The 23,290-nt window shown below is 37.8% G+C and overlaps 1 protein-coding gene across 4 annotated transcripts in view; it reads left to right on the top strand.

Annotated features, from left to right (window-relative positions):
- Positions 1–393: 393 nt before the first annotated feature.
- Positions 394–23,290, top strand: part of cyth1a (cytohesin 1a) — a 46,365-nt gene continuing 23,468 nt past the window's right edge. The window contains exon 1 of one of the 4 annotated variants that reach the window (XM_059347802.1): positions 394–571. In XM_059347802.1, coding sequence (XP_059203785.1) covers positions 490–571 — 82 coding nt within the window. In that variant the 5' untranslated portion in view covers positions 394–489. Of the gene's footprint in view, positions 572–14,843; positions 15,085–23,290 lie in introns of those variants that run through there. The other 3 variants (XM_059347798.1, XM_059347799.1, XM_059347801.1) reach the window with 3 other exon arrangements.

The following is a 23,290-nucleotide window of genomic DNA, read 5'->3' as shown; positions in this document are numbered from 1 at the left end:
TGCCTGCAATCTGTTATGTCTAAGAATATCTGCTTGAATTAGTATGGAAAGTAGCAAGGGAGTGCAAGTGGGAGAGGAAGAGAGAGAGAGAGAGAAAGAGAGAGGGAGCAGAGGAGGATAGAGGGAGGCTGAGACACGAGCACAAAAGGGGAACTGGGAGAAAGCAGAAGTGATTTCAGCGCCCTGGTAAGTTGCACATTCTAATCGAGGAAGAGAAAGTAGGTGAGTGTGAGAGATTGGAGGAGAATTGACCCAGCTGAGGGGGGGGGATTAGGTGAAGCAGAGTGACAGGGAGCAGGACCTTACAGTTGGAGTCACTTCATGGACTGAGCGGCTGGGAGCTGGGAGTGACTCTCAGCAGCCACAGCGGGGGAGCCCGGGCCTCTGCAACTTCCCTTTTTCCTCCGTTTCAATCTGAATCGTCAGGAGGGAGCACTCACACAGCAAATCTAACGGAGATACAGATTCAGATATTACACGCTGAAGACCATGGGGTCAGTGAGTGAACTTTGCGTGTCCAGCCTTCAGACCTTCTTGTGTCCAGCTGTGAAGCCGCTCCAGCAAGCTCCAGGTAAATCCACAGCTGTGGGCCTTATAATGCATACAGTGTTGGAGTGTTTTTTGTTGGTGGGGTGTCACGATTCGATTGGGGTTTTGATTTTTAGGTCAAGTTTCAATAAAATTTTAGATTTTAGCCTAACTTTTTTTTTAAGGCTTTGCCTTCATTAGGGTATGGAGTCTTCTTGAAACATAAATATTTACAGATTTTTTAATTTATTATTATTTAATGGCTTGACAACTGTCAGTTACACTCACATTTTCTTGAAAAAGATCAGCTACAGAGTATGAAATGGGATATATAATTGCCACATGCTCAAATCTTGAAAGATTTTGCTGATCCTGTTTTACTTCTGATAATTGAAATTTTGATTGATTTTCATTGTAAAACTGACATCATTACACCCCTAATGTGTTGTAGGATTATTATAATGCTTTATGATTGAACTGTCTGGGTAAATTCGACTATTTTAAACCATCATTACCATCACTTTGTCAAAAACTTCTCACACTCCTGTTGATTGACATATTTGTGTGACTACTGCCAGGAACACATGGCTCCACCACAGATGATAATAGTTGGACGGAAATAGAGGGAGCTTCTTGTAGCTAAGGAGGCTCTCTCATTAAGCGCAGCAACTTAAACCTCTGTGCACACACACTGAGAGAGAGCTAATGTTATTACTTACTCAGCAGATCTAATCTCCGGCAGGTCTCACACACTATCCACTGCCAAACTGCTCGTGGTGACTTTAAAATCCTTGTTCACACATGTAACAGATCCATGCACTGTATGGCAACATTGAAATCTCAGGTTGACAACACGGTGACATGTCCTGCCCCGCTTGGCTGAGCATGAAAATGTCTCTTCTTGTCTCTGTTACTAGTCGCTGTGTCTTTGGTTAACGGGGACGGCAGGGTTGTGTTTACTGGAGAGCACCTCCTAAACCTGGATAAACAACTCTCAGTGCTTCAATTACAGACGGAGGAGAGCTGGCTAAGACGTTGGCCTCTTTAGGAGTTTTTTTATACACACCATCTGGTCCCAGATTTATCCTTTCACACTGTACTAATAACAGGATCTGAGTTGTAATGGAGCAAATGTGTGTATAGTGTGTTTGTTTAGGATGGTTGTTAAGTGTTGAAACTGCATTATACTATACTGCAGGGAGGTGGCACAGGCTCCATTTGGGAGTGTTTGAAACTGTGTTGGCGGTCAGTGTTGACATGACTAAAGCAGCTTCGCTGGGTGGCGGTGAATCAGCTGACTGAGTGCATAGCAAGGGGAAACGCTGCTGTCTCAGTCATTTCAAAACACCTGAATCAGCACCGCGGACTGGCATGAAGAAGAGAGTTTTGGATATTCAAGGGGGAAGTGATCTGGATTGTTCTGGTATCAAGTACATTGTGACAGCAGAGTTTCACAGATTTCTGTCACGCTAAGGAAAATTACTTTTTAGGTACTAGTGCAGTGCCTGTAGGAAGTATGGATTCATATAGTGGGAGATTAAGTAGATTTTTCAGTTATTGCCAAATGAGGTTGTGTGTGAAAATGGGATGTACAATGAGGTGTAATACTCTTGCGTAGTGTTAATATACAAAGTGTATATTGGGTAATACATGGTTGTACATTGAGATATAAAGAGACACAGAAATAGTTATTTCAAGAAAAAGAGACATACTTACTTTTCATAAGGTACGCACACCATCCAGCACATACACATTGAACATTGATATTCGCTGGAACCTATTCAAATATTATTGGAAAATCGAACCTTACAGATGAGATGAGTCAGGCATGGAAATCCAGAGTGAATTGTGTTACTGACCAGGTGTAGGCCTATCACACAATGGGGCGGAGCTCCCCTAAAAGGCGTCCAATCGGAAACAGTACAATGCCACAACACGTCCTACGTAAATAATGATATTTTTAAAAATGAATACAAAAATCTTCAAAATCGAGGATTCACACCTTCGTGCCATGCGCAAGCCACATACAAAATCTTAGGTCAGTCTGATTAACGGTCAGAGAAATATGCCCTAGACACACACACACACGCACACACACACACACACACACACACACACACACACACACACACACACACACAAACACACACTTCTTGCTTTTATAGATAAGATATTTGGTAGAATAGGTTTTAGTTAGATATGACACTGGTTGGTCTTGATTTGAATATCCAGTGAAAGCAATATATTCACTAAGGCTTAATCATAACTGTCACATGCCTGCAAGTGTACGTTTCTTTTGCTTAACTACCTTTTATTTTGCGTTGATTTTGGCGGCCCCTGTGGACATAAGTGGTAGTGTTTTCATGAGAACCACTTCTGTCCCAAAGATCTTCATCTGGCTAAAAAGTGTATTAATTTGTAAATAAATGAAGAGCTGTTTGCAGGTTTCATAGCGATAGTGATGATGAGGAAATGTATGTATTTGTGACCATGTAAAATGAATGACTGTGATGTGATGATGCGATGAAACAAAGTAAACTTTTGGCCACCAACATATATTCATATATTTATGTAAAATCACATCTCACAATATATTTAATGAATAAAACATACCTCTCTAGGAGGAAGAGGGCCAATTTACAACAATTCACTTGCATCATCACTTGCAGGAGTTGTCCTCATACATTTGTTGTTTGGCAACAAAAAAAATTAAGTTTAGGAAAAGATAGTTTTAAAAAAGTAAATTAAATGGATGTATCTATGTATGTGTAGACATGGCATAGCTACACACGTGCTAATTTCAAATTATAATACATATAATAATACTAATACTTCCAGTCTGTGTCCCATGAATCATTTCATCTGATGTCACCAGCGACAGTCATTAAGAAGCACTATATAGAAACAGCCAATCTTCTGCTGATGGTCATGTTTGCCCCATGTAGAATATATATAGATAGATATAATACAGAGGCATGGAAATGAAACCGTTTCATTAAGAGATAAAAATTCCTTTAATGTGTTTTTTTTTTTGTTTAAAGAAAAAAGGTTCATGTCGTGATGGCAGCCATCACATTTTGGACCCCTGGTGGTGGGAAGAGATTGGCCCGTGCTCTGTGAGTGTTGGTGTTTCTGTTTTTAATCGTGAATCATGCAAGTGATTCATGTGTGACTCATCCAGTTCACATTGTATCAGCAGCACTATTAAATCACTCTTGAAATATAGCCAAATACTGTTTGAAATGAAATAAAATAAAAAAACAAGTTCAAACATGAGTTAGAAGTTTAAAAAGTCACTTAGTTGAAGCGAGTTTCTCAAAGTCTGAATGTTTGTCCGTGGATGGAGTCTCAGTCACTCTTTAAATGAATAAAGCGCATGTACAGTGTTATGTCAGTGCCCTTTCAGACTGTAAATGTTACTGTGAGTCTAACTTTCACAGTCACTGTGAGTGTGACTCAACATGCCCCAATTAATCTTCACAGGGCACAGGCTGAGACTGATAGCAGGCAGTGTATCACCCAAAGCAGACGTGATAGTAATTGAGCTGATTAATATCAGCGCTGTTAGGAGGGCCGTCTGTGCTGTGAAGCAGGTGTGTCTGGGCTTTGCCTTGATTTTCTGTCATGGATATATTACTCTATGTGGGCTCCAGGGGCAGCTGGGGACAAAGTGATCTCTCTGGGAGCACAAACAGACCTGTCAGCAGTAGTGGGTGGTGATGTAATCATGGGAGAGGCTCCCGACCTGTTAGGATTGTGAACATCCTGGAGATCCTTGAATTCTTTGTTGGTTTAATATTAAATTACTTGTTCTCATTTTAGAATTATTGCATATAAACATGTATTGGAGGGATAATATCAATCAATCAATCAGGCTTTATTTGTATAGCACTTTCCATACAAGAGAGATGTAACACAAAGTGCTTCACATAAAAAAATAAAAAATAAAACATAGAAACAAGCAAACACGCTCCACCCATCCCATTATAATCAACGTCGAGCAGTGAGGAAACACTGGAGGCAAGTTAGAAATTAATTAGATAAAATAAATAAAAATAAAGTGGGGTAAGATAAATGGCTCAGCACCCCCTATATATGCGAGCTGTTGCTGCCATATGAGCCAGAGCGCAGCCTCAGATCCTCAGGCAGAGGTCTTCTGACAGTACAGAAGGGAATATTCTTTTTGTATGTGCTTGTTTCTGTTTTGTATGCTTGTTTTACTTGCTTGTAACATTTTGTTTTGAAAAGTGCTCTATAAATAAAGTTTATTATTATATTATTATTATAAAATAAAAACAAAAGTAAATAATAATAATAAATAATAATAATAAAAAGTAATAAAGCTAGATAAAAAGATGAAAATAATGAATAAATAATTAAGAAGTAAAGCATGATTATATATATATATATATATATATATAATATAATATATATATATATATAATATAATATATATATTAATAATAGCAAATAAATAAATAAATAAAAGTGAATATGTCATAACACTAAGATGCATGAGCAGAATTTTTTTTTTTAAATGTTTCAAGTAAAAGCCAAATTAAAAAGATAAGTCTTAAGTTTGCTCTTAAAAATATGAAGCGTCTCTAATGACCTCAGGTCTTCAGGGAGGCTGTTCCACAGAGGTGGACCACAGTGAGAAAATGACGTCTCACCGTGTGTTTTTATATTAACTTTTAGTATTATTAAAAGGCTCCCAGAAGACCTGAGGGTCTATTAAGACCATTAAGAGATTTATAAACCAGTAAAAGAATCTTAAAATCGGCAGCCAATGCAGAGATTTTAAAATAGGTGTAATATATGTTGAAAAAGTCCATAAAAAAATTCACATTACCTCTGTTTAGTGTCTTACAAAGTTCAGCTGTATAACATGGTTCAATTCAAGAGATTTTCATAATATGGTCATTGTAATTTTTATGTTGAAAATATACTTTTTTGTGCAACAATACCTCTCCAAAATCCCAGTAAGGTTATATGCATTTCTCTTATCAGAGTTTTACAGCAGGGAGTTTGGCCTCTCCTGTGTAGCATTACATCATGTTAATTTCTCGACATTGAATTGCGTTTTGGTAAAGAATTAATATATATTTGTTCATGTAGCGCCCATATAACTGATATCTTCTGTCATATGTGCGTAGGTGCCCAGCTGTGCAGCGAGCAAAATATACTTTCAATTTAGGCTGAAGGCTGCAGTTATTGTGTAACTGTGAAAGCAGAACTGGACACTGGAAACCGTTGAAACCAAGTATCAGGGTAGAATGTGGCATTAGCAACATTACTCTTAGACAGCTTCATTCTACTAAATCATAAAGTAACAAAACAACTGTAATAAAAGGAAAACCTACAGAAAACGTTTCATTAAAGGCAACTGAGGAGCAGTGAATATGTTTACACGCACAATAATATTTCACTAGTCTGTAAAAAATGTTTGTAGAAATCACAGTAAAACACTGTCAAATTACATCAGAAATAGGGCGTAAAATTAAAAATTGTGTAGACAATTACTGTAGATCAGAGAATAGCAACAACCTTGTCATAAACTGTAGGAAACAAACAGTTTTGCTGTAAAAAATATAACATTTTTATGAAAAGTTAATGGAGAAATACCATGATGTCACAATGACATAATTACCCTAAAAGTAACGGGAATATTCAATCTGAATTACAGTTTTTGCTGATATTTACATTTAAATTTACAGTAGAAAACCCACTCACTGTATTTTACCACGGCTGCTGGTATTTCACCATAAATTTAACTGATTTTTTTTTTTTTTTTTTACAGTGTATTATCCTAAATATGACAATAATCACTTTGATACAGATCATGTACATAGCATATGGATATTTCACATTGGGCCTTATTTTGAATGTAGAATTTTCAAATCAAGAGGTGGAATATGCAGTGGAAGAAATATTCAGATCCCTTACTTCAGTAAAAGTACTAATACCACACTGTGAAATGACTCCCCTACAAGTAAAAGTCCTACATTCAAAACTTAATTAAGTAAAAGTACAAAAGTATCAGCATTAAAATGTACTTAAAGTATCAAAAAAGTAAAAGTACTGGTTATGCAGAACGGCCCCCTCAGATTGTTTTTATATATTCCAAATATATTACTGGATTATAAATATTGAAACATTTTTTCATGCAAATTTTAATTTTGTAAAGATAGGACTTATTTTAACAACTTAATATACTGTTAGATTTAATAAAAAATAAAAAAAGATTGATCATTTTATTGGTTATGTTTTTTATGTTAAATCTTGACCTGAAAAGTACTGGAGTACTGATGTTACTTAACATGCAGGCTGAAGACCTATCTCTTCCAACAATACCTCGGTTAAGTCATGGTCACCTAACAGATATATATAAAAAAAAAAAAAACTCTTATTCTTTTCTCTTCTTTTCTTCTTTAACATATAGCACTCCTTTAGCAATGACAGTTAGCTCTTAAAGTTATGTACTTACTCGATTCCTATGGTCTGTGTCTAGTGCCATCAGGCTGAATGCACTTATTGTTAGTCGCTTTGGACAAAAGCGTCAGCTAAATGACATGTAATGTAATTTTCAAGAAGGTGGATGAAGGAATGAAAGATCCCGATCCTAAAGTTTGGAGCTAACTTTGTCTGATGATAAAGTAATGCATGCTGATGATAAGGCCTACTTGATCAGTGAGCTCCTGTGTACATTTACATAAAAAGAAGATCATAATGTTGATATCTCGTGAGATAGACTTCACGTGCAGTGCATTCCACTGGTAGAACACAGTTTGACGTGTTTTGGATGCTGAGCGAGACAGACTCTGCCAGCGAGCTGCTTCAAAGAGGCGTGTGTGGGAATCAAAACAGAGGCAGATGAAATCCACACAGCTCTGGAAGCCAAATAAGATCCTTCTGGTTGCATGGGAGGATTTGTTTTTCTCTGGTTTTTAACTTGATGAAATGGCATCGAATGAACAGGTGCGGTAGCAGGTTTTCTGGTGAACTGGAAAACAGTGGCGGTTCTAGACCAATTTTACTGTGGGGGCCAAGGAGGGGCCAGTGTTTAATCAGAGGGGCACATTAAAAATCGTCAAAAATTATATTTAAGCATTCAAAACCTTTATTTTAGCTAAAAGTCTCATATTTGGAAGAACTACATTGATTGAAGCAATGAAACTTACCAACATTAACAGTTATTTTTGTACGACAATGACATTTCTCATTTTTGTGCACAATTACTTTTTTTTTTATTTTGAAAGTGCAGAACAGTGAGAATGATCTTTATATTTAGCTTTTAATGCACAATAAGACTATTATACAATGTACACATTATGGGTTCCTTTTGTGTACAATGAGATATTGTTTGAACAAAAAATAGGTAAGAATTGTTTCGTCGTTCATCGTTATAAATTGATAATTTTATTATTAATTTGACACAGGGGCCACAGCAGGGGGCCAAAGGCTTCTTCACAGGGGCAGGGGCCCCTGGAGGCCCCTGTGTAGAACCGCCACTGCTGGAAAACAATGTTTTCGATTGTGTTTTGGTCCCATCTCGGGCATTTCTGACATACTGTAACTCCTTTTGTCGTGCTGTAAATTTGTATACATGCAGGCCTCCAACTCATCAAGCTTTCATGCCTACAGACACAACCAGTCTTTGAACAGAAGGGGGTTTATGCTGTCATTCCCCAAGATTGCTTGTTGATGCATAATGGATTAGAGATGAACAAATGCTTTGTCAGCCTGTGCTTGTTGGGGTGATGTCAACTGCAGAAATGTATGCAGTGCAGAATGCTGTGAGCCTAGCCTGAGGAAGAGTGACTTCTAGACAGGCTGTCCTACTTCAGCAGGAGCTTTCTGCATTTCACACCCTCTTCCTAAAGTCGCATCGACTTACAGCAGTATTTCTGCATGCATGTCTATGTGAGTGTAGGTGGGTTGTGCTGTAGGCTGCTACAATGGAAAGTACATAATCTTGCTAATGACCAGAGAGCATGTTGTGAGCTAAAATAGAGCTTCGTGTTTGTTATTCCAGTGATTGAGTGAATATTTTCCCCCAAGGAGATTGACACAAGAGCTATATTCTTGTATTTATAGTATGACTGATGTCAGTAATTAATTGCTCGGGTCTGCCCGCCCTCTTACTCAGAAAATTATAGGATGGATTGATCCAGAGGTCTCATTACCTCTGACTGCACCTAAGGTGGTTTCAGAATAGGTTTGTGCAATGAGTCATGATGGATGGAGCAACTAAACTCCAGCCACAACCTAAGCCAAAGAATGTCTGCAATGCATGTAGTAATCTAAATGGTAACATTCTGGTTTCATTCTTAGTGTTTGTTTTCTTTAACACAGGTGTGCAGAAACTAACCACCTATTTCTCAACAAGCAGGAGTTAATATTCAGAGACTATTAAGTTGCTTGCGTGGTTCATTATGTAATGATGCCTGGATCTTAGGGATTGTTTTCTGATTTATTGAATAAAATTACATCAGTTATGGAACTCAGTTATACTAAGTAGCCTCACAAGCTTTATTTTTCTGGAGTTTGAGCTGTAATGTCTGCTCATTATCAGCAGGGGTCACTCTTGGCATCATCATTGAATGGTTAAAGATTATTTTCTCACTCATTTAAACCTCATAGATTTACTATTGTAACTTCAGGCACTGTTCATTGTGTTGTTATGGCTGAATGGATACTAACAGAGCATCAGGAATGACCCTGTGTGCAGTTACAGCAATAGTTTTAGTTGTATATATAGAGTTGACCACTGCATTGCCCCAGGCAGATACAGCTGGGACACACTGAACCCAGCTCACTTGTATTATAATGTTTTCTCTCACTTAGAATTGAATTTACTCTTGGATAGTAGAGTGTCATTTTGTGTTGAATAGTGGCAGGGGCATAAGGGCTCAGATGAAAAAGCATTTTATTAAACGGTCTCAACAGATGCCATTTAAGGCAATGTAATGGGGGATCAGTATGAGGTCATTGTAGATAAACGAGCTGGGGAAAAAATTGAAAAAATGACGCATCAAAGGGACATATCCTACACTACTAGAGAGTCTGAAAATTCTGTGAATGCACGTGTTTCTTCTATATTTAAATCGTATTGCATGTTTTCTTATAAGCAAATAATTCTTAAAAAACATTTTTAACAAATCATGCTTTTAGTGATGCAACCTTTTCAAAAAGTGGTGAGGACATGTCCCCAGATTCCCACTGTCCCCAGTGTAAAAGACAGCTATGCTTAAATGGAGTACAAATTTGGACTGCAAGGTTTTTAACCCTCTGGAGTCCACAAAAGCACCGGAGCATGACTTCTTCATGAGGTAAAAACAGAACAGCATGGAGCCCTGCTGTCAGCTTCCCTCTAAAGTTCTGGCTTTTCCAGAAGTTTCCATGTCCAATTTAGTGTGTCAACTCTTTTTCAGCAAAGGCAAAAATCACCATGACCAAGTGCAATGATATTACTATTTTTGAAGAGATTTTTCTAATTTTGCAGTGTGCGTTTCAACATTTTTAATGCAAATTTTGTGTTTATTGTTTTTTTGTGTGATTTTTGGGTATTTTTATGGGGTTTTTTTGTGTGTGTGTGTGTTTTTATCTGTGTTTTTTGTAATTTTTTCATTGTTTTGTGTTTATTTGTAATTTTTTGTGTTTTTTGTTTGTTTTGTGTTTTTTAAGTTTTTTTTGAAAATTTTTGGTGTGTTTCTTGTGGTTTTTTAATGTATGTTTTTGTGTCTTTTTTATTTATGTTTTTTGTAATTTTGTGTTTGTTTATGTGTTTTTTTGTGTTTTGAAATGTTGATCCAGTAAGTCAAAATGACAAAATAATAATCAGGTGAGGTTGAGCTGAAAAAGATGATACCAGCATGGCATGGTGATCATTATTTAAGTTGCAGATACAGGCAGAATAAAAAAGAGTCAAAAACCAACAAAATAGCCACAAACTCCAAAGGGTTAATGAAATGGGGGGTTATCTAGCTTCCGTAGATGTCTTCTTTTAGACTAATCTTTCAATATTTTATACCTGACCACTAAACTTTCCGTAGATACAATAGAGGAGAACCCCACTGACCTGCATGTAGAAAACATAGCACACACTCTCAGTGCAGGTCAGCCAGGAGACAGAAGATGGGAGGCACATTTCAAACACGAGAGCCAGAGAATTGGCTCTATCACCTGCAACAGCACTGTAATCCAAGGGCTTAACATAGTACGCTAAAGCCGAACAACCGCTAGTATTTCATAATACGACCAGGGCCTGCGTGAGGTTAAAATGTTCCTGGGTGTCTGTGGGCTGCTTTCAGCTTAAACAGATTTAGCTGCTGGAATGTGTTCAAAAGAAGCTCTGTCTTGATTGTTTAACCAAATCTCCCGTTCCTTTATTGCAGACAGAGCAGATTCATGTCCTTGAGTCACAGTAGCACAGATACAGCCGAAAGAATAGGCCTCTATTACCTGACCCAGTCTAATAATTTGTGTTCAAACTTAGCAGAAAAGTGTTGAGACATGATGCATTTTTATACTCTTTGAGGATTGTAAATTGATGTTTTTTTTTAATTTTTCCTTGAATGTATTTTCTCAAACTGAAGGACAGTGAAAATAAGCTAAAACATAATTAACAATCGAAGAAGAAACTTTGTCCATTTCACCCATATCATAAGAACTAATAATCAGCTGCATCATTTAACATGCAAGAACAAAACCCTCTTTACGCTCCACAATCTAGTATGACGCTGCTTTGACGTTCGGGGATCAGTTCGACATGTCTTTGTGCAGATCAGGAAGTTGCAGGCAACAATGTGTTGATATCAACGGATGATCTTTTCATTAAAAGGTCAAACTGTTCTCTGGTTTCACTTGTTCTGGGTTCATTAGACTGATTTATAGCAGAGCTGGGGGGAATGGATGAACTCTTGACAATGAATTGAAACTTTGTGTGAACAGGGTTCACTTCACACAGACTACATTGTCAGTTGTTGTTGAGTTTGGGCAGCACAACTGAGGCATTCATGAGCCACAGCTTGAAGCCGAGCCCCTCCAGTGAAGTGGCCATGCAGAGAAGTGCCCTACGGATTGAGTTTATTTCTCAGTGATTTGGGAGATAATTTGATGAGTCTTTGGTCTTTGGTGTGCGTTTGAGGTTACCCAGCACAATTAAAATGCAGCCAGATATCCAACCACATTTTTTCTCCTAGTGCATCAGATAGGAGGTGAAAAGAAAAACAAGGAGGAGGTGTTATCTCCTGGCCTCTTTTATTGGCTGTGAGCGCAGCATTCCTCCTGTGTGTATCAACAGGCAGGGACAGGCTCGGCCCTTTCCTATCTGACAGCAGCACATTCGAGCAGGTGTTGTACAAACTGCAGGCTGATTTATTCACTTTTAACAAGACGATGGAAAGCTAGGTAGCTCCGCCGTTCGCCCTTACAGCTTCCCCTAAAATATGCAGCCAAGAAACGTCTCCCTACCAGAGGAACGACCAGATGCACCTTTGATCACAGGCAGCATAAAATGTGAATGTACTGTGTGTTGATGAGCCGGGATGAAACATGAAAGTATTACTGTACATCCCAAAAAAAAAAGGAAAAAAAGATGAGGTTTTTATTTCTGAGCAGAGGTTGGTATCTGGCGAGTTGAATTAGACATTGAAATAGTTTCACCAGGATTTGGGTGAACCGGTTTCACCAGTGATTTGACACGTTAAGTTGTGTAATAATGACAAGGAACCACCGAAACATTCCCAATGATAAAAAAAAAAAAGTGCTGCAGTATTTCAATTATAGCTTTTAAGGATTTTTGATATTATCCATCAAAATAAGTATTCAAATACTCAAATGTACCACAATTCGTCTTTAATGGCGTTATAATAATCCTTTATTCGTCCCACAGTGGGCAAATGTGCAGTATTACACCAGCAACAGAGCTAGTGTATCAGTAGAATGCAATGCATATTTAAAAATATAATAAAAAATAAAAATATATTAAAAAAATAAAGTTGAAAACGTGTTTAAAAGCAGAAGACAGAAAAAACAAGTAAACCGTAAATATAACACAAAAGATGGCAAATACATAGAAGATTGGAAATCAAGATTTTAAAAAATACATGCAAATGTAAAGACAAGGAACCACTGAAACATTCCCAATGATAAAAAAAAAAAAGTGCTGCAGTATTTCTATTATAGCTTTTAAGAGGGTGGCTGTCAAAGTGTTAGTATGCAATTTCAAGTTGAAATAAATAGTATGCAAAAATACCAACAGTGTGATGAGGCCAGCCTAGATTTTCTGTACTGATATCAGAGAAATACTGTGATTTCATCTGAATGGCCTGTTCAACAGGTGTATGAAAGTATTTCAAACCATAATCGTCACACAAACAGGTGTTGTTGCTATTTTCTAAAGGGTGGTTTGCATTTTTTTCCTAAGTAAAAGTCGGACTGCAAACACACGTCTGTTTTCAGCGGATGTGGTGAATCAAACGCAGCAACAAGCGCAAAATCAGCAGCAGTGAACTGTGTCTGTGTGTGTCAATCACGTTTTTCTCCCTGCCCCCACTCAACCCTGTCCTAGCAACAGTTTGGTGTGAGTGTGTGTGTGCGTGAGGAGTGAGAGAGTGAGAGAGAGAGAGAGAGAAAGAGAGAGACTGCCCTAGGCAACAGGGTGCAAACACAACCGCCAGACGCGTCATCTGGCCCATTTGCTGCACCTTCAGCAGGCGGCGAAGTCAAATTACCAGATATGATACTGTCACCGGATAGGGAGCAGCTCTCCCTTAAAAATAAGAGTCTAAAATTATTATAATAAATGCGTAGGCCTATAATACATGAACTTTTCTTGTTGTAACAAATACATTTACATGTATTTTTTAAAATCTTGATTTCGATTCTTCTATGTATTTGCTATCTTTTGTGTTATATTTACTGTTTACTTGTTTTTTTTCTGTCTTCTGCTTTTTTTAACTTTATTTTTTTTTAATATATATTTTTTTTAATTATATTTTTTAATATGCATTGCATTTCACTGATACACTAGCCCTGTTGCTGGTGTAATACCGCACTGTGGAATTTATAAAGGATTATATTATTTTATTTTATAATCTCAATCCAACTCTATGGCAATAAAAGACGAATTGTGGTCCATTTGAGTATTTTATTTGAATACTTATTTTGATGGATAATATCAAAAATCCTTAAAGTGCGGTAGGGTAAAGTTGTTTAACTAACAGCTCTAATGGCAATCCAACTCCATGACAAAGTCCATTAGTCAGCTAGCTTATTGCGTAGGTGCCATTCTCCATGACTGTGTGGCGAAATTCAATGCTCCAAGATTTATAATATTTATTTGTTTATTTTAGTCACCTACTTTCTGAAGATGCAGGCACAATTTCAATACTTACAATGTCTTAAATCAATGTAATAAGCTTCATGTCCATCGGAGCCGTTGCTCAAAAATGAATTTTGAGGTGACGGGGATTTCTGTTTAAAATGAGCTCAGGACCAAAATGCTACTTGATTGTAGATTCTTGATTTTTGTTTGTGTATTGTCTTCCTCTGTGATGGTGTTATCAATTCAACACATTTGTGCTGCTGGGAAAAGGTGTTGTTAAATAAATATTGGATGCTTTGAAAGTGGTTGCTTATTTATTTTTTTGTGAAAATTGAGGACACTTCCTTCCCTATCTTTATCTATCTTTTTGTACGGTGTCCTTGACTACCAAGAAAGGCGCCTTCCAAATAAAATGTATTATTATTATTATTATTATTATTATTATTATTATTATTATTATTATTATTATTATCTATGTAGTGGGTCAATTTTGCCAGATTATACTGATGCCGATGTGCTTTGTCAAATGTGAGTGAGTGGCCTTGACAAGAGGACATAGTGGTGCATTTGTAGTTCTATGAGCGTTTCCACATCGGTACATGAAAATGCACTTGATGACAGTTATTGATGTATTGAGTATATTAACTGTATATTACTGTAATTTATTCTGTATTTTTGCCAGATTATGGTGATTCTGGGGTCGTGATGATGGGGCCCTTGAATATTGTTGCCCAGGGTAGAGCAAAGGGTTAATATGGACCTGCATAGACATTATGAAAATCTTTATTATAATTAATAATAATAATAATAATAATAATGATAATAATAATCATTCATTTAATATAAAATCTTTATTATGTCTATGGTTTTATCTGCCTTTTGCTTCGTTCATGAGGGATTTTATTTTGGAAGTCACGACCGGAAGCTGGTGTGTTTTATTCAGCTGGTGTTGACGGAGGATCTCTCGGCTGGTTAAAGTCCTTCGTCTCGTAAACCACTCCCTTGAGTTGTCGACAGAGCCACCCTTCACCTACCGAAGAAACCATTTCACAAGTGTCTGTGGTAACTCGGCAGAAAAGCTTACCTAATAAAAACAAAAGCCAACAATATATTCATCGAGACTTTACCTGGTCAAAGTTTTGACGCTCGGAAAACCACTTGAAACTTTTTAAAGTCGGAGCTGCCAGGCGGAGACAGCATGGTGTTAAAATCCGAAGACGGCGTAGGTGAGTGAAACAGTCAAGGAAATACGTTTTTCTCCGTCTAAATATCCTTCATTGTCCTCCACGGGACTGTGCTTATGTTAAAACACGTTTATGGGAAGTTTAAACTGTATTTGAGGGTTACATTGTTATGGTTGATCTCATAAACCAAATGTGTGAAGTGGGTATCGGAGTGTCTGGCCTTGTTGACAGTGTTTACTCTGCCATTTGTACCAACACCAACATATTTAAACCTCTGAAGTTCAGGAGATTTGGGTTCAAATTTGTCAACTTCCTATGCATTTTTTTTTTTTTTAAAGTATAAAGCTGCCAGGAACCGAAAATACATACAAAAGACACAGGTGTCTATGGAAATGTACTTTTTTTTTTTTTACCATTTCATTCACCAAAACAGCAGAAAAAATAATAAATAATAAAACTAGATGTTTTGCATGTAAATTAAAAATAGTAATAGTTTTCATTGTAGAAAGAAAATTCACAATTTAAAAATGGTCTAGAAACATAAATGACACACTGTGAAAGCTCCTTTGATTGCATTTTCAACTGGCTTTCTCAGCTTGTCTACATATCATATATAAATAAAGTTATTACTGTAGCTACATAAAACGTGTATTTTCAATAAATAGATGAACTCCAGAGGGTTAATGTGTCAACTTTGTGCTCATTTGATCAACCTGTGTGGCTTTCTAAAAAAAAAAAGGTCTAAACTTTACCTCTCTAAAACCACAAGGTAATGAAATACAACGTATGAAAAGCACATACACTGCCATCTATAAATCAGTCTGAAGTAGGAGATTAGAAAATCAAAAAAATCACATTAAAAAACCCTATCGGTTCACTATGCCATGTAAAGTTTGTTAAATCATACATCAGTTTCTGCTGTGTTTGCGGGTAGTAATTTGAGCACTGTGGCTGTTATTTTGTAACCACACGTATAAACACTTCGTAACACATTTAATCTTCTGGCTCTTGAACACAATTTATCAGAATTTGCCTTGGAGAGAACATCCTCAGTGTCATTTTACAGTGACTGCTGAGCTATCAGCAGCAACAGGTGTGAGAGCAGAGTTACCCTCCAGTGTCAGCATGGCAGCAAAACAGTTATATTTAAGTGTTTTTTAACTATTATTCCTGCTTTGAGTAAGTTTAAAATCTCTATATTATCCACATAGTAGCCAACATCTTTCCTATTGCTTTAAAGAGTATGAAAGCATGGTTGTAATTCCTTTACATGCGGTTTTTGTTTTTTATTATTTACCACAGAGGGTACTACTATATAGAATTAAATGAGTGTGCAGCCTTTGAAGTCAGACAGAAATCCTTTGTTGCTGAGCATGACGCTTTCATGCCTTTGGCTCGGTTTGGCTGGGAGCATTAATTAGCACCTCGACTTGCGTCACCATTAATCATGTTAGAGAACAGTGAACATCTGACCGACTGATCCTGTTATACGCTGCTGCTCTTTTGTTGGAGAGGGAGAACTTGCACACTCTTCAGCACTCAGTGGCCCCCACGGCTGGGGGCTGGGGCCTGAGCCTGGCTGGCACACAGTTGCATTGTGTTTACAGGGATGATAGAGGGGAACGTTCGATTCGCTTCCAGTCCATTTGTCTCTGCCACTTAGAGGTGGGTGGTCTGGGAAGTTAAAGTAGTTGTCACTAATGGTACCCTAATGAGGGGTGCTGAGAGCTCTAATGGGCCCTCCAGAACAGTGTGCCCTGCCTGGCACTAATGCCCCGGTGGTTTGATAATCATCATCATCTCCCTATAATCATATTTTAGCCTTCTTTCTGCATGAGTTGCAGCACTTCTTTCCTCTTAGGCCAGTGTCCATTCTGCATTACTTACTGCTATAATGCAATGAGCGAATGTGTATTTACTGTACAGGGCAGTGAGGTGTTGTTGTGAGTCTCATGTTTGTTAGCTCAGCAGTAAGCTGCATTGCTGAAATATTTTAGGGTAGTATCACCAGTCAATGAAAGGGCCAGACAAACAATGGTGTACTGTGTTTTAACTACTGCAACCTGTTGCGGTAATCAGAAAAAGCTTAAACTATAAAGTCTGATATCAATTAATGAATTTAAAGCTACCATCAAGACTGTGGTGATAGAGACATGTGCTTGTTTTTCTTAATAAGGTTCATTATGTTTTAATATTGTGTTATATTGCACTTGTTTTATTGTAAATGTTATTTTTTTGGCACTTTTGAGTTTTGGCTGCTATTTTAGTCAGGTCTCTTGAAAAAGAGATTCTGAATCTCAATGGGACTTCCTGGTTAAATAAAAGTTTCAATAAAAAAATTAAATCAATATGTATTTTTATTGCAATTTCCCAGTAATACTATTAGAATAAAAATAGATATTGATATTAGTAAATTAGATAAAACTTTATGGGCTGCATAATTCGTTATAAAACAATATAAAAAGAAAAAAAACTGAAATTTTTTTATTGATACATTATTTTTAAAAGTTAGTTATTGACCATTCTAATACAAATAAACAAGTTGATCTATTATTCTTGTCAAGATCAAAGCCACAAAGAACAATGTCATATATATTCACAAATTATGGAGCCAGATGATGGTTTGTTGTAATAAAAAGCAAAATATGTTTCAGGCACAATTTATGCAGCTCTAGTATACATGTCTAAACGTAAGCCATAGACAATGAATTGATTAGCCATTAGTCATCATTTAATGCATTTATCAAGGACAAATTCCACATATTTTCTGGGTCAAGCCTCTCAAATATGATCAGTTGATGTTCTACTTTCTTTTATGTAATTGTGAGTTTGATGTGTTGGAATTTGAAGTGTAAGTCAGAGAAAACATTTAGTTTTCACTATGTTTTAAGTTGATAAACTGGCTGTTGTCTGTCACACTGCTTCCTGTAAATATAACAGAATAATTTTCCAGACGAGCTCATAAAGTCGCTATATTTTGCTGTTCAAACAGTTGACAGTTATCGCTTATTTGCATGGGAGCCATAATTGCTGTCTTAAGCCTTTCATCACGCAGGCCTGTGAGAAGCCATATATTCAATGTTCCACAAATAGATCAACTGTTCCTACACTTTAAAATGTGAGGAGACGCTGTAGTTACAGTAAGTGTGGCAGCAGTTTACCAGCCCTTCTGTGCCTATAGGCTTCATTTTTGTAATAAGAACTACTCTGTCTGTCAGTCTGAATCATGCAAGTCACCCACACAACTTTTCTTTCTCCAGAAATGTAAATTGCACCACACTTTTTCACTTTTACTTCTGCCTTTTTCTTTCTATCGTGCAGCGTTTAACTTGCAGTTCTTTCTCTCTCTGCACTGATTTGAGTGGCTTGCAGGTTAGTCCGCAGCAGGTATAGACAAGCCTGGAGTAGTTTTCTTCATACAGGACAAAACTCTGATCAGCCCTGCTGATAGGGCCACGATTTTCTAAACGACGCCTGGTAGAAACGCCATAGAGAAAGCGTTTTGAAGGAGTGTGCAGATTTGCCTTGCAAACATAGTTCTGGCACAGCACATAGTTTGCTTGTACTTGTATGGTTTACTCAGCATTATTTGTGTATAATTTGTTTGCTCCGCTTGAAAGTGATCCTGAACTAAAAGCATTCAGCCATTACATTACACGCTTTACTCTAACCGTGGAAAAGCAGGTTTTTAGAATTGCTTGTCAGATCACTTGTTGAGTTTACAAATGAGTTAGGATAGGTAGCATTTAAAAGATTTGGCATGCAAAGCTTTTTCAAAGGGTTAAGCGATGCATGCGGAATTGTTTACCTGCTCTTTTGTTTTTGTGCACTGTTCAGACCACAGTTGAACACGCACGGCATCACGTTGTCATACACCTGAAGGATTAAAGTTATGAAGAATGGCTCTTTTATTACATTTCCCACAGGATGGGTGGGTTTAGCCTCAGCTTTCACTCCTCCCCTGAACTATGAGAACATCTCACAAACAGGAAGTGGAGGGTTTGACAATATGCTCGACAGGAAATGACATCCCACACTTTGCGTGTGGGCTAATTTCTACACTTCTTTGCAACAGAAAAAGCAACACAGAGACAGAAATAAAAGGACAAAAAAGATGGGCGGCTCTTCCAGTTTTCCCATGATGTGTTTTCTGGAAATATGTGTGTGTGTTTTACTGGCGAGGGAGGATGTTGATAGTAGGACAGCCCCGATAAGAATCAAGGCCAGCAGCATTGGAGGACAAAGGCATGCATTGTGGGTAGAAATAGCACTTCCGCTTTTGAGGAAAAACATCGAGAAGGCTCCACATTGGCCTATCAAAACAACTAATGTTGATAAATGCCAATAAAATAATAATTATTTAAGAAAGCTGATCTTGTCTGTTCATAGTGATGCATTGTACGTGTGGGTCTGCAGGATGTTTAGGTTGTAGGGTCGTCTGTATGTTTGCTTTACACCAAAGCTGTGTGCATGGTGAAAGACCCTGCAATACATTCTCTGGTCCCAGCTTTCCTTCATAGCCCCCTCAGCACAGCCAGCTGACTAACTGTGAACAGCTTATGGGACTTTAATGTTCTCTTGGGGCAGCAACAGTCCTTTGCATCCTGTGACCCGATAGTGTGGTATGACCTGACCTGATTACTGTAAATACAACAGTACCACCAGGTTGTTTATGTGGGATGGACAAGGCTCCAAAATATGGTTTTAAGTGTTCAGTGCAGTGGTTCACAACTTGGGGCTCAGGAGTAGGGCAGTGTATTGGATCTGATAATACAATACCTATCTTAATTAAAACATTATTAAAAACCTATTTATTCTCCTTGGCGTTCAGTCCCAGCTAGGCAGAATCCTTGGCTTTCTTTTCTACTTTTACCCTTTTATTTGTCTTTTTTATCTCTAACTCTGTTTTGGATTGAGCTTTTATTACTATTTTATTCAATTTAATTTTATTGTTTTACTGTTTTTAGTATTTTATTGTTTTTCATTGTTTTTATTTATACCTATTTTTGTATGATGTATTCTATTTTAATAACTGTACAGCACTTTGGTCAACTGAAGTTGTTTTTTAAATGTGCTCTATAAATAAACTTTGACTTGACTTGACTTAATAGAGGAGTTATAATTCATTATATTGAGATACATTTCGATACTGTAAGCAATGTGATATATTACAATTAAAAATTATAATAATGAAAGGTTTAATTTGTTAAATGAAATGAGAACAGTCACAGTCTGTAACATCCAACATTATAGCACTATTTTTGTTTAATTTGAGCAAAGAAGCTACAGCTGTTTTTCCATTTTTTTTGCACATTTGCATTATAGTAGCACAGTTGTCAGGACCGAGGAGTGAGACGGGGCTTTTAAATCACAATGCGGGGCTCAGTGGTCAGCCTTTGGTGATGGACGGCCCAACACTAATTTTAATATTTAAATGTAGTTCTTAAGGCCTTCTTAAAATTAATCAAATTAAACAGCCTGAGGAAGAGAAATTCCTCTTTGGTTGTACCGCTTACAACTCATGTTCAGTCTGAGGCTGTAATCTGTAATGAGGGGTAATGAGAACACACTGCTTCATTGTAAAAGGGTCATGAGCCAAATCGGTTGGGAACCACTAGAGTAGTGAATGTGGGCTCCATAAATGTTACTTCATTTTTCTCTGGAAACCCAGAGACAAAGTGCCAGATCTTGATCTGCAATAAAAAATAAACAAAGAGAAATAAAGATACCGACAGTAATTGCATGAACAAGTGAATGCGTTTTTCCTGTTGCACTGCATTATAGTCTTTTTTTAGACCTCTAATGCAGGATGCATGTAAATCATCAATCCCAAGCTTGATTTCAGAACTGGCTCTAACCCTGCTAACACATGGATCCCAGACCGACACCAGTCAGAGAAAGCTCTGTCACTGTGGGACTGCAGAGTGCATCCGGCACAGCAGAGGGCTCCAGGTTGACTCATACAGACATAAAGACATACAGACATTAGGCAAGCGCTCACATCTGCTCTGTGATGCAGATGTACCCAGGGCAAGTGCAGACTCATGCTGTAAAAACATGCCGTTTGGGAGACAGCGAGGAGGAATGCTGGTAGTCTGGTGTAATTTTCTGGCATGCATCATTAGCTTTGGGATAATACTCATGCACTCATCTTAACAAAAAATACACAATTGTCTTCGGGACAGACTCCATTGTTTAACTGGAGTTTGGAGGTGATAATGACGGCATGACTGGCCGCATGACTTATCAGGAGGAAAAAGACTTGGCTCAAAGTGCTGACTCATGACAATTGCTCATGACCTCCTCACTGTGGTGACCGGATGTGTGAAAAAGAAGAGATAATCAAATAAAAAATTCACCATCAAGTTGATATTTTCTATCAGGAGTCACTGGGAAAAGCTTTAATATTGGCTACATGTGAAATTTGACTTAGTCGATCGACAGAAACATAACGGCCGATTAATTTGATAAGCGATTCATAGTTATTTAATTTTGTTAATAAGTAGTTTTTCATGCAAAAATGGTGGAAAATGCTGTTTTTCGGCCTCTCAAATATGAAGATGTCATGCTGTTATCTGTTTTATATTATATTATAGTGAATCTATTTGGGTTTGGGCAAAAACCCAAACCAACTGGAAACTAACAAAACAATTTTGACTTTGAGAAACTGGAATGGACAATTTTCAAAAATTGAAATGATTAATCAAGAAAATAATTGGCATATTAATTAATAATGAAAACAATCAATAGTTTCAGCCGTAAACTAATCGTGGTAGAAAGTTTTATCATGGGCCAAGCAAGAACCAATTTAAATTTGGAGTGGATCCGAATGAATGAATGAATGGATGGATACACAAAGTATTTTTCACTGTTGTTAACATTGTGAAATAGGGCATTTGTGCTGCATTCATGTGGTGTTGAAATAATTGTAAAAATGAGTCCTGAGCTGACAGAAATTACCTTTGGGTCGTATCATATAAATCACTGTTTGTGTATGTATTTAACGTATTGTAACCTTATCATTAGGGCTGCGGTTGCACATCAGTATTTTTTGAGTAGCAAGTGACCTCGACCTATTTAATCATATTCTGCATTGAAAGAATGTCATGGTTATTGTGATGTGTGAGCACGTGTCTGTGAGGAGGAGGCAAGGAAAGGAATGACCACTGGGTGGAGCCTCCATGTTAATGGTAGTGACAGCAAAACACAAGAGAGAGAGAGAGAGATAGTAGAGAGAGAGGGAGGGAGAGGAGGGAGTGAGGTAGTGAGTAAGGCTCCTTTCCCAAATGGACTATGTCAGTGTGCTGTGAGCATGCTGGGAGCTGATAGCTGTGCTGTACAGTTGAGGAAACCCGGCAGTATCTGTCTCCCTGACTGGAGGAGCAGGCTCCTTCTCTCTGCCACTTGTCATGTGGACATCCGGCTCGCCTGTGTTGAGCCACAGGAGCTGACAGAAAAAGGGACTGCTGGGTCTTTTTTTTTATATTTCAAGAAAGAGCGATAAGGTGGAGTAGAGAAAGAAGAGGAGCTCACTGGAAAGACACCAAAATTGACACTTTGGAGGATTTTTCTCACAGGTTAGCATGTGACTATTTGTTCAATTGATGCTGTGTTGTTTTCCACAGGTCTGTTTGTGTAGCTAGTTCTCTCTGGTACTTTGCTGTCATGCGGGACTTTGCTCAGTTTTCATTGACTCTGTCGGTGTCACAGTATTGAAGATTACATCAGTGATTCCATGCTATACAGAAGGAAGAGAACAGTTTAAAGTGTTTTACTTTCCATCAAAGCTTGGCTGTGCTGTCTCTCTCTCGCCTGGTTTGTTGTGTTGTAGTTAAGGCCGGTGAATGGAGCTCCACTGATTGACACTTTAGATGATTGAGTACTGGTGCAGCAGGCCAGTGACTGGGCGAGTGTGCTGTTGTCAGTATGGATGAGGTGTCCTGTAAGAATCTGCAGCGATTGTATTAAGGCATATATGCGTTTGACTCTCAGAATCATATATCAGAGCAATAAAAGTGCATCCGGAGGCGAGGGCTTTATGACAACAGCTGCAGTAGTCAGACAGCAATTTCACTTTATTATTAAACTGAGTGGCACAGAAGGAAGCTAGGATGACCAACAATTAATTGCCAAGGATGCTGAAGCCATCAGTCCCCCTGCCTGGGCCTTGTTGAGGAATGTCTTGAGAGGCCACTTGCAGACACAAAGGGAAAGCTGTAATCGTCCCACTGCTCTTCCCACTGTCTCT

This window comes from Centropristis striata, chromosome 13, assembly GCF_030273125.1.
Source record: "Centropristis striata isolate RG_2023a ecotype Rhode Island chromosome 13, C.striata_1.0, whole genome shotgun sequence".
In the NCBI taxonomy this organism is placed as follows: Eukaryota; Metazoa; Chordata; class Actinopteri; order Perciformes; family Serranidae; genus Centropristis; species Centropristis striata.
This window is presented reverse-complemented; position numbering and strand designations above follow the sequence as displayed.